This window comes from Lampetra fluviatilis, chromosome 1, assembly GCF_964198595.1.
Source record: "Lampetra fluviatilis chromosome 1, kcLamFluv1.1, whole genome shotgun sequence".
Classification (NCBI taxonomy): domain Eukaryota; kingdom Metazoa; phylum Chordata; class Hyperoartia; order Petromyzontiformes; family Petromyzontidae; genus Lampetra; species Lampetra fluviatilis.
The window spans coordinates 34155883-34168621 of NC_136275.1; the positions used below are offsets into that span (position 1 = coordinate 34155883).

Sequence of the window (12739 nt, forward strand, 5' to 3'; positions counted from 1 at the left end):
ATCTGCTGGATGGAGTGCTGTCTGCCCATGCCGTGTTTGTTGTTGGGTTTTGTTTGACAACACTTAACCACGGTCGGTCAGTACGGGCCGATGGCTTGTGTTATTTAAATGTCACTTGTCACTGGCTGTAGCTGTGGCTGTCAGTCAAAGGAAGTTCACGAGGTTCATAGGGCAGGGCGCTGAACACTCCTTCGCTGCTCCCCCGATTTCCCCGATATTACTACTACAATGAGCCAAGAATGTATGTTTGTGTGCAACGTGGGTGACGTCACTCCACGTCAACCAGCCCCCCTCATCAATAATCATAAACGGGTGACGTTACTCCGCATGAAGAAGGTGGAGCAGAAACGAAAATGTGTTTACGCATAGTAGCTTTCATTTCGACCTTTTTTTTTAATAGAAAGTAAAGCTAATCAGGCAATCCAAGCAGCAACTAATATAACGAGCCAAAAAAGGCTGTGTGTGTGTGTCCCGCGTGTGACGTCACTCCACATGCGCCCCCCCCCCCCTAATTATTATTCATGTGTGCTGAGATTTTTTGACTAACACAGACGACGGTCGAGCGACTATGATAATTTTTTTACGCAAATTCGCTTTCGATTTTACGAATCTTTATAGCAATTGAAGGCAATAAATAATTCTACGCCGCATCGCAGTGCATTTGGTGCCTTTATTTATTTCTTCGGCACGTCCAACAAAAGGCAAGTCTACTTTACGCTTCTAAATTATGCTACGAGAAACATTTCTCTGCTACTTTGCAGACATTGTATCGAATTAAAATTGTTTTAAACCCCAGCGAGCGAAAGTCAGTATCAGAGCAAGTAATTGAACGTCCGTTAAATACAGTGCTACTGTGACATTACGTCAGTTGGTTTATGACATGCGACAACCACTGCCATTGATGCGGTGCTGCGGTCAAATGCTGTGAGATGTTTTATGACTTCCTTTTGTGCAACATTCACTGCAATTAATACAGTGCTACAGTGAAATGCAGTGAAGTGTTTGATGACATTATTTTTCTCAATATTCCCTGCCATTACATTTATACAAGATACAATTATACTCTGGTCAATTTATTCGTAACTCTAATGCTTCTCTTTGGTCTTCGTTATTTGCTAAGTTTCTTCAGACAATATCAGCACTCTACTTTCTTCACTCTCCGCTATCAAGCGTCCATCGGTGAAGATCAATTTGTCAGTTAACAGCTTCAGGTGATTTGAAAACAGTGCTAACGTGAAGTTACGGGTTTTATCAAATTATACAGCCACAAAGATTGTTCGCCTTTGCCTATTGTGTAAGACACCGAAGAGTCGCTGCTAAAAAAACAATTTTAATGCTTCTTTAAATGCTTCTTTTGCCTCTATGCTGACTAGATTTGGCCCCTCTGCAGCTTCCGTCCGAGGACGGGCTAACAAGCTAGTTTTCTTAATACGCACCATCAGTGCAGTGCATTGCTTTTAAACATTGGTGTCGTGAAAACAACGCTGGTTCCAGTCCCTCAGCCACCCAGAGCCCATTACTTCCCATCCTCCCCAACTGCAATGGAAAGTGGGGGCATGGGGGTGGGGGGGGGATGTGAGGTGGGAACAGATTTCCGGAGCTCAGTCCCGAACAGCTCCAGATAAAATGAAGCCCTGCATGCAAATTAAGCCCTGCATGACCAAATCACTTGGAATCCACGCAATCTTGTCAGATCTCGGAAGCTAAGCAGGTCGTAGCATGGATAGTGCTCCGATAGGTGACTAGATTATGTCAAACAAATGTTTGTGTATAGACTTGGGGGCTCCATGGTGGACGGCAGAGGGTGGACAATGCAGCCAAATCCATTCCACTCTACTTTCATGCTCACATGTTAATGCTCCTTGCCTTTAATTGGTCCACACGGAATGTATGTTCAGTATGTATGTATGTATGCATGTTGAACCATGATAATCAGAGGTGCACTGAACAGGTGCACTGAACAGGTGCGGTGAAGTATGGCGAAAGAACCCACACAACTCACTTGGCATGGGCAGGCCCTCATTTGGTGGTGGATTGACAGACATGGTTGTACGGGCGTCTGCTAATGACCGATCTGTGTGGCTGTTTCCTCTATCTTGCAGGGTCTTTTTGTGGCAATCCTCTACTGCTTTGTCACCAGAGAAGTAAGCTCCATCCCAGCACGTAATAACCCATGGCGAAAGTCTACAAAACGCCTATTAGCCTAATAGTGTGCGGTAACTGCAAGCTAGACGTACAAAAACTATGTAGACATTCAGTTGAGACTATCTTAGGCAAGAAAATGTATTATTAATGTTGTTATTTTTATTTTGCATAGACATCTGTTTGTGTATAACCCCCCGGTGTCATAATAATGCATCTGTTCAACGTTTGAGAATAAGCCGTTCGCATTTTGACACCACCACTTGTGAGTTACGTAAACATATCAGCCTATTTAAAGTAAAATCAGTCTAAATAAAGAAATAATGCCGGCTTACAGCCAAATCACCCTGAATGTGTCAGATTTTTGCCAGAACTAAGAATCTACGCAGGGCTGAGCCTGGTTAATACCTGTATGACAAAATGCCTAGGAAAACGCTGGTATTATTGGCTTGGGATGTCAGGTGACTAGTAGTTGGCAGTACTGCAATAGATTATTGGATCTATCTGTGTGGAATTTACTGCCACAAGACAAAAATAGTGCTAGAGGAACTGGCCATGAGAAACAAAAGCGTGACCCTCCTGAAACATAGTATTTTGAGACTAAGTGAGGCTTTCGTGAGTAAATAAATACCATCGCTCTGATATTTATTAATTGATGACAATAGCGAAATTCAGGGCTTAACTTTTTCATGGAAGATTGTCCAGGGTCCTGCAATCCCCTAAAACCCTCTAACCTGAGCAGGGGGAGGACGTGGGAGGCGTTTAAAATAGCTTCTAGAGCCCGGTTCTGTTCAGCTGCAGCTGAAACTAAGCCCTGGCTCTATCATTATGATTGTTATTGTTCATGCCAACTCTATTTCTTTCATCAGTGCACTTACAATTTCATATTTAAGCCGCGCGTATCCTCCCCTCCATCATACGCTGATAAAGCAGCAGCAGCAGCAGTAGCTGAGCCCGCGCCGGCGTCGCGTTCGCGTGCAGGTCCAAGCTGAAGTCCGCAAGCAGTGGAAGCGCTGGCGGCTGGGCAAGGAGCTCGAGAGCAGACTCAACTACATCCAGGTGTCGAACCTGAAGGCGTCGCGGGACGAGGCCGAGCAGCGCAACGGCCACAGCACGGCCTCCACGGGGCTGCAGGAGACCCAGGACCTGCCGAGCCACGAGGAGGCCCTCCGGCCCAACAGCCTGTGCGATGCGCCGCTCCCAACGCCAGACACCGCTTCTCTTAAATCTCTGCGGGCAGAAGCCCCCGTAGAGCAGCAGCAGCAGCTGCAGCAGGATGATCACTCGTGCGGCACCAGCTGCACGCCTGTCGTGACTTTTGTCGGCGATGCCAGCAGCAGTGTGTGGACGGTTTGATGGCGTCGACTCGGGGTCTTCTCGAGTTTTCGCCACTCGCGTTTGCTGGGGGTGGTGCTGGAGAAGCTTTGAGGAGCTGTGTCCGTGGGGGGTTGCGATGGCGAGTTGGGTCACAGCAGCGAGCGCGTGTCCCAAGCATCCTTAGCGGCTGGCGTCTCGTCCCCTGCTTGATTTGTGAGACGCGATTGCGCGCTGTCGCAGACCTCTTCAAAACATGCCAACCGCCACCGAGGAGGACAATGGGACACTTTGTGACAGCCGACTGCGGAGAGCTGGACCTTGCACTCAGCGACCTTCTCCACCGGTGAAGCCTGCGGCTAAATACGGAGTCCTCCTGTCACCCCGGCAAGCCCACCCCGAACGATCCGTTTTTTGGGGAGTGACAGTGGTGAGCCTGTGACAGACTCACCTGGAATGTATCCGATCTCTGTTGGATCTCAGTATGTAAGCAGGGTTGAGCCTTGGACAAGTGCTTCGACGGGCGACCAACACCGTACATTAACCAGTTGTTGTAGGCTGCAACTGTGATCTGTTGTCGGCAGAGGGCATTGCGGCAAATGCCAGTGTTGCACTTTACCATGCTCCACAACACCTTCGCTAACTTGCACTGACCAGCATGACGAAGTATGGTCAAATGACCCGCATGGCATGGGGAGGCCCTGATCCAGCAGTGGATTGACCAATAAAGGATATACATGCGTGCACACGTGGCTGGTTTAACAACAGCTCACGTGTTCAGGAGCTTCACGTGTCAGCGCCGCTGGTGTAGTCGTATCTCAAAAAATGAAGTTTCCCCCTTTTTTTGGACCCGTGTTCGCAGCGCACATTCATGTAGTGACCGTGCAAGATGATGGGTTGAGGATGGGGTAGGGGGTGGAGATGATGGTTTCGACTGGAAGCCGTTGCACGAGTTGGCAGTAAAAGCCAGATTAATAATCCTGCGAGAACGCACGTGTATTGCGTTGGGTTATCATAAATCAAGACGCAGCATGGTCACATTCCTTAATGGAAGGAGTTTCCTTTTTTTAAGTCTGCAAAAGGGGCCATACTGAGGTGTGAGCATGCCCTTGAACTGCATTGATATGGCGTACACACAGGACCGACCAGAGTGGCGGACAAAACGGGAAAATGTGCCCCTGGCCTCGCACAAAAGAGGGCCCCACAACCATGTTGTCACTAATAAGGGGGGCCCACGTAACATTCTACTCTGGGCCCTTAGCCCTGGGTCTCCAGGAATCTTTGGTCGGCCCTACGGTCCTACAGGGGCGCAGTGTGGTTGGCATGGGCTCTGGTAAATCAAATTAAACGTGGGCCCTGTCCAATTGACTTCCTCTCCCGTAGCCTGGCGCCTGTCCCCTCTAGTCCCGTGGCCACGGGCACCGGTGCAGTTAAACTGCCTGCATACTCGATAGCTATGCTACTGTGTACATGGCGCATACGCACATGGGGACATTGAGTGTAAGCCTGCCTGCCATGCAGGGAGCAAGCAGGGCACGTCACATGGCGTCCGCAAGGCGTGTGACGATGCAAAGTTATTTCATGAATCGCAATCGATGCACTACGCTCACGATACACACACGGTTGGGGTAGTATGTGCATCGATGTATTAACCTGTTCAGTAAATTACGCACAAACGACGTGTAATGTTACAGTGAGGTTAAGAGAATGAACAAAACAGTTGAAAAGAGACGGAAAAAAACACGAGATGGTAGAATTATGACACGCGAAATGACTTAGTTCCTGATAGCGCTATTAAGACCAGTTACTGACGAAAAAGCTCCCAACACGTGGTCCAAAACGTCGGACATCGTGTCAAACCAAAAACACATTAGATTGCTATATACAGCATAAATGTTAAAACCAACGCAGTAGTATCGTTCAAAGCAGTCATTCTCAACTTGGTCCACATGCCCTCAGCACCACACTTGTTTAATTTTGTGCATTTGCGTTTTGTTCCTCCTGCACAATATCCATGGCGGAGTCTGCACAGCCCCTGAAATGTTTTTTGCACCCCCCAAGTGCGATTGACATTGGCTGTGTCGTGCTCCATCCCATTGAGCATGCCTCTGCTTTAAGCACGGTCAAGCTACGGAGCTGTGTTCAGTGGCATGAGGACAGAAAATGTTAATAAAATCCGGCAGCCAGTGATTGTAGTACGATCAGAAATTTCGTCAATACATAAATAATTCAACACATATAAATAATTCAAATGAAATGGTCCAATGGAGATAGCAATGCTGTGGGTGTGGCAACGGTTGCTCGGAATGATTTCATCACTTCCGCTTCACCAGCCAATCAGCTATTAGGAATACAATCCTAATAGCTGTCACGTGGCGGCCACAACATCAGTGCTCTGTGCTTCAGCCTGTCTGTAGCTCTAATGAATGTTTTTCATTTAGTGTTAAAGCTTATTTAATTCATCACTAATGTTAAAACGTACGTCATTAGTATTATCATTGTAAATGTTTTACTCGTTACGAACTATCGGTGGACATTTTTTGACTTTAAACTTTCGTGATTCTAGATTTGAAGTTTTCGTGACTGCAAGGATTCATACGCTTTGGTTTTTTCGGTAAAGTCACGTAGGTAAAAAATATAAATAAATTAAATCACGACGTTTTGGGCGCAACACAAGCGTCCTTCTTCAGGTCGGGACAACTTAGCGAAAGCACACCGTCCTCCTGATGACGATCGCTTGTGTTGTGATCGAAACGTCGTAGATTTCAATTTTATTTTATTTACTTTAAAATTTTCTATCTACGTGACTTTACCGAAAGAACCAAAGAATATATCGGTTGACAGTTTTCGTTACTTTGACAATTGACTTTCGAGTGGTTCTTTCTCCTGACTAACACGATGGTTTTCTGAACTCCGGTATGAAATCAGAGCGACGCAAATCTCTGCCTGGGTAATTTCTCGAAGTTGTCAGCTGCCAAATGAACAGACGAAGGTGGACACCAGGTAAATGACGACCGCTTGTGCTAAAGCACAGGTGAAAGAAGCCACCTGTTCAGCCAGCTCGGAAGCTGTACAAGAGTTGATATGTGTATAATAACTTTAATGCTATTCAGTAGAAGCTGGATATAAAGCACACCCTTTGAAAGCAAGTCCATTATTGTTACATTTCTGTTTTCCTCATCACTGTACTTTATTTTATTTGTTTTCCTTTTTATCATTTTGGTGACCCCAATGACTCTTGCAAATGAGACTCATCCTGGTTTCTTGAGTTCTCACCACCTGGTTAAACTAAATAAACTTTCAGTTGCTTATAACAGAAGTTGCCCTTAGCCTTCCCCCACCAGTATATGCACTTGTTGCTTATATCAGGCCTGTGCTTATGAGGTGTGCGTATATCCAACTTCCACTGTAGTATATAGTAATATGAAGTATATAGTGTATGCCGTATATATATAAAATGCCTTTATGTACAATTATATGGTTAAACAAATCCCATATGTTTAAAGTCCCATTTGGACACGAAACCCCATACCAGAACAGTAATTAATATATTGTGTTTATAGTTGATACGTTGTGTTTATATAAGGTATACATATCATTGTGTTCACCTGTTACAAGGCAGATTCAGAGGTATCGATGTGTTATTACCTGCATGCTCTATTTGTGATAACTCATTTCAGGTGTGCGAGGAAGCCCTGGGGAAGGACTCACCCTCATTTGAAATGTGTTTTTGCTTATTTATCCAAATAGTATTTTATACGTTCGTGATATTGGCGTCAAGTCGTGTGATAAAAGTGCATGTTGAACTCTCGGGAAGCAGCGAACCACCTCGTGTCAGAGAAGAGGCCCATTGAGAGGGCCACCTAATCCACACCAACAGTGCGCCTTGTGTATCGGTCCTGCAAGCAGTTATCATTGCATCGCGATAACACCAAACTATTTAATTCTGAGCTGGAACAAGCTTAATTAATTCTAGATTTGAAGCTTTCGTGACTGGAAGGATTCATACGCTTTGGTTTTTTCGGTAAAGTCAAGTCGGTAAAAAATAAAATAAATGAAAACTAAAATAAATCACGACGTTTCGGGCGCAACACAAGCGTCCGTCATCAGGTGGGAAAGCATGGTCTGCTGCTGATGCAGACTGATTTAAAGGTTTGAAATGGGTGTAGCCCAAGGGTTATAAAGGAGTGGCTGTGTCTAGTGATGTTAATGTGAGAAATTAGCATGTAACTGGGTACGGAAGTGGCTATGTTAATGTAATGTAAAAGCTTAATTAAGTGACACAAAATGTACTTACGGATTTTGTTTCGTACAGTCATAGACAGCTGTTCTGCGACCATCACACTTAATTACTCCAGTTTCATCACGGATAGCTGACCATATACAACAACATCGAGGATTTTAGCCAGCAGTGCTGGCTCACTGCTCTGACACAAGATTACCCCCCTGGGCAAACACAGCCGTGTCTGTCCTGACTCTCCCTTTGCCTGGATTTTGGCAAACTCGCACACACAGGGGAGGAAGAGTTTGATGAATAGACCTGGCCTTGGGTCATATCCATGATAATGGGGAACACTCGCCCAGTATTTATCCTACAGCAGGGGAGCAAAGCTATGTTTTATTTACTGAAGGCGAAATCATCACAATCATCATCAGTCATGTACAATCCACTGTTGGATGAAGGCCTCCCCCAAGCTGCCACCATCTCTCACCGTCCTGCGATGTATCAGGTGCACACGAGCTGATGTTATCGCTCCGTCTCCTCTGTGTATGTCCCTCGGACGCGTTCCATTCCTTGGGTGAATAGACTTTCAAGTACCGTTTGCGGGCCATACATTAGCGTGCACTTTAGCGTTGCTCAATAGGGGCATAAACAAAAAAACCGCGCGGGTCGACCAAGCGTGCAGAGGCGCGTGCAGTCACAGAATTGGCTTCGCCTGTCCACAAATTAAAAGGCGGTTTCTCCTGCTCGAAAATATTCCCCTTTCAGTATCTGATTCAAAAATTCAAAAGGTCATCGTGGCTGGCAAATGATATTGACGCTCTCACCACCACAGCTCGCCAATTCTCTCTACCCTCGGCCAGATCCCCGCAAGCTGCTGCACGGTAGACACAGGAGACACGCAGCGACAACCAAGGTCTGCCACAATGACATTCCACCATCTGCTCTCAAGTTCTGAACCTTTGTCGTCGGACTCATGGAGAATGGGCGTGAAAATATGGTTGGTGCGGCAAAGACTCCTGCAGTGATGGAGAGATATCGTTTTTTTTGTTGCCGTTTTGATGTGGTTCGGCTCATGTGACCCGAGGTCGTTTTCGAGGAAGTTGTGAGTTGAATTCGGCCAATGGGGCCGTCCGTTCCCCATTCCTGTCATACGGTCCAGTAAGTCGTGTAATGTGGCGGTTACCGTCGTTTGCCTTCAGTCAAAACACCATGGAGTTGTGATTAATATGATCTCAAGATAACGTTTATAAGAAAACTTCATTTTGAGCATTCATAACTCAAAGTAGGCACCTACTATAATATATATATTTGATGTGTTCCAACATGCGTCTGTTTCCCATGTGTATCATGAGAAAAACAAGTTTTGCTAGCTGGCTGTCTTCCTGGTTGGCTGGCCAGGGTAAAGAGGGGGGGGGAGCGTGGGTTGGGGAGTAGCGGGGTTGACGGTGGGGGGTGGCCACTGGGGGTTAGCGCTACGCTGCGCTACAAAAACAGCGATCCGAGTTCGATTCCCACTCACGACCAACACCGGTGACAATTACCTGAAACGGTCATGGGCCTCCCCTAGGTCGACTCGGTTTCAAATGAATACCTAGTGCAACTAGGGAGACAAAGGCGGCCGAGCGTGTGCCGTGCCGGCCTTCATAGGTGCTCGCTAATAGCACCTGCCCCAACATTCTGTTAAAGGTCTTTGTCTTTGGGGTTGGCACGTGTGAGAGGGGAGCGATCGAGGGTGGGAAGCAGATGGTGACATTGGGGGGCGGAGGAGAATCATCGTTCATCGATGGCTACTTTGTATGTACGGTGTTAAAACAAAAACAAGTGTTGATGGAGGACAGATGGTCATGTCGTGCAGGCTACTCGTTTTTTAATGGAATGTATTTCTGCAAGATGATACATCCACAGATTAAGTTTTGCAGCTTGCCCTGATTATAATTATTCGTGTGCTGTCAATATTCACAGCAGCTATAGCAACTTTCCAGTTGATAGTGAAAAATGGTGGATCGTAGGGGGTTGTGGGCCCTGCTGCAAGCAACTAAATGGGGTCACCGCCTGCCCAATTTAGCCCCCCCCCGCCTCATCACCCACTTATTAACCCAGCGCAGTTGCACTGTCTGCACATTTTATAGCTACGCCCAGGGCTTCATTTATCATTGGGCCCCTCCCTCCCCTCCCCAATCTCCAACAGCCAGCGTAAATATTTTCCGAAGCTCAGCCCTTAACAGGGAGATCCTTGAAATTTGATTTAAAGCTTTCGTGACTGCAGGGATTCATATTCTTGGTTCTTTCGGTAAAGTCACGTAGAAGGGAAATAATACAATAATTATTATTGTTATTATGTAAAGTCAAGTAGAAGGGAAAGAATAAAGTAAATGTTAATTTATTATTTTATTATTTCCCTTCTACGTGACTTTACCGAAAGAACCAAGAATAGGGAGATCCTTGCCACGCCACTGGGAGTGATGACGCTCTTCACGATCGTGTACCAGGGCGGGCAGTTGTTTCGGTCATATCTACATTCCACTTTCTTGACGCGTTTTGTTGAGTGTTACAAATGTTTACTTGAGTATATGAATTCCCATAACAACAACAACACGATATGTGTGTTGTGTCCAGCACTTTTGGTTTGCCAATTGCCTTTGTGTTCTCCGAGGAGACCTGATTGTGTTGTACTGGTATCCTTTCAATTGTTGCTGCATAAGTGATCGTATTAAATAAAATAACTATTTAATGAAAAACAAAAGGACATTTGGAGTTTCTTAGCGGAGTAAATATATATTTTTCGCGCTGGATTCCTGGATGGATTCCTGCCCGCCTGCCTGCCGCGTGCGCACGTGCGGTGGTGACGTCGACGCGCGCAACTGCGTGGTGGCGTCACAATCGTGCGTGATGACGTCACGCCTCCTCACCCACAATCCACCTCGGTTTGTGGAGCACGTGCAAATGTGAGAGATAAATAACGGGAGGGAGGTGATGGGGAAAGATAGAGGAGGGGTATTGAGAGGACGGTGAGGATGGGAGATGAAGGAGGGAGGTGAGGAAGGGAGATGCAAGAGGAAGCTGAGGGGTGGAGATAGAGCAAAGAAGAAGAGACTTTTTTTTTACTTTTAACAACTTTTATTGCTGCCAGCAGCAGAGCCGACCCAGCCACTAAGCGACCCTTGCAATTGCAAAGGGCCCCGTGGCCAGCAGAGGGCCCCCTAGAGTCACTGCTAGCTCGTGGGTGAAAAAAATTATACATCAAAGGGGCCTCCAACCAAATTTTGCTTAGGGCCCCCAAAGGTCTAGGGCCGGTTCTGGCCAGCAGCAACAGCTCTGGAGCCACTTTCGATACGGGGTCACCAACATCGAGTAGAGCAAACGTCGCCATCGCAAAACCGCGGCACGTGCGCCACACCGCCACGAGCCACGCAAGCATCGCGTCGTCACGCACATCGCCCGCTCAAAGTCGACCGGTCAAAACGTGAAAGTCAGTGCACCATTTGTGTTGGTGCAGAGGGCCTGACCGCCCCCCCCCCCAACGTTCAAAGAACACGGCGTGCGCGTCCCCGGCATAGGAGTGGTACGCGTGCTTCAGCCGGAGCCGCGGCTTAAAGAAGAAGAGAGAGGGAGCAGGGGAGAGAGTGAAATGGCATGAAACGGAGAGGAGAGGGAAAAACTGGAAGAGGAGAGCAAGGGAAGCGACATCCAGTGGGAGAGAGGATTATTGAGAGGAACGAGAGATTGAGGCGGGAATTGGAGAGGTGGGTATAAGGCGAGCGAGGGTGAGAGGTGAGAGAGATATTGGCGCGATGCAGTGGAGGGGGGAGTGAAATATAGAGGGAGAGATAGAATCGGGGACAGATTAATACACAGATCGATGAATACGCGGATAGAAACAGAGACAACGCGAGAAATCGAGAGAAATTGCGATATTCTGTGGAGAGAAAGCAAAACGTTTTTCTGGCTGGCAGGGAGGGACGGACGAAAAGTCACGTCCAAAGAACATTCGGGTTTCTAGTGCTGCAACGTACATACGTAAATAATATACCCGCATACATCCTGCATGGGTTAGGTGTTCTGAGTTCCTAAGTGAACATCAATGGTGAGTGGAATCTGAACCGATCCTTCATCAGGCCACCCCCACTGCTCCAATGCGCACTGAGCAGCGGTGGTGAAGTATGGTCAAACAACCCACTTGTAGTGTTGTCTGGCAGACATTTCTTAAAGTCTATTATCATTAATATTATTTATTTGAAGCTTTCCTGACTGCAGGAATCCATACTCTTTGGTTCTTTTGGTAAAGTCACGTAGGTAGAAAATAAAATCAATTATTTTAAATTATATAATTTATTTTAAATTATTTTATACCTACGTGACTTTACCGAAATAACCAAAGAGTACCATTAATATTGGTTTGACTATTCATATATTTTGATGAAGACTGTACACTCATTTGATAATTTACAGATATTAGTGTGGATGGGGAGTCGAGTGAGAGGAGAGGTGGGAGGCATCGTGTGGTTGACTTATTCATTTAATAAAAATAAACTGCGCCGCCCGGGAATCGAACCCGGGTCGAAAGAATGGGAATCTTCCATGATACCACTACACCAGCGGCGCCGATGGATGATCGGCTGGTACATGTACAGTACATCCTTCATAGTCAATCCACTGCTGGATGATAACCTTCCTACGCTATACAGATTATATGTGACCATTCTTCACCAGGCTGGTCAGTGCAGGTTAGTGAAGGCGTTGTGGAGAGTGGTGAAGTGCAACACAGGAATTTGCTGCACTGCCCTCTGCTGACAACGGATCGCAGTAGCAGCCTATAACACCTGGTTCATGCACGGTGATGGTCGCTCATCCAAGCTAATGTGAGCTGTTGTTAAACAAGCCACGTGTACGTGTACGGTACATCCGTTTTAATCAATTCACTGCTGGATTAGGGCTTTCCGACGTTCCATAGGTCGTTGGGGTTATTTTACCATAATTCAGCAGGCTGCTTAGCGCCGGCTGCTGAAGACAGGGTGCAGTGATGCAGCATCATAGAGGTACAGTACAACAATGCCTTAT

The 12739-nt window shown here is 46.6% G+C and overlaps 1 protein-coding gene and 1 non-coding gene across 2 annotated transcripts in view; one reads left to right on the plus strand and one right to left on the minus strand.

Moving 5' to 3' along the window:
• LOC144944074 (glucagon receptor-like) overlaps nt 1-3806 on the plus strand; it is a 51261-nt gene extending 47455 nt beyond the window's left edge. The window contains exons 12-13 of the mRNA XM_078872478.1: nt 3124-3442; nt 3700-3806. Of these exons, the coding sequence (XP_078728604.1) occupies nt 3124-3442; nt 3700-3806 (426 nt within the window). The remainder of the gene's footprint in view (nt 1-3123; nt 3443-3699) is intronic.
• Nucleotides 3807-12212: 8406 nt separating this feature from the next.
• Nucleotides 12213-12283, minus strand: TRNAG-CCC (transfer RNA glycine (anticodon CCC)). Its single transcript has one exon. It is a non-coding gene; the product is annotated as a tRNA-Gly (tRNA).
• Nucleotides 12284-12739: the final 456 nt, after the last annotated feature.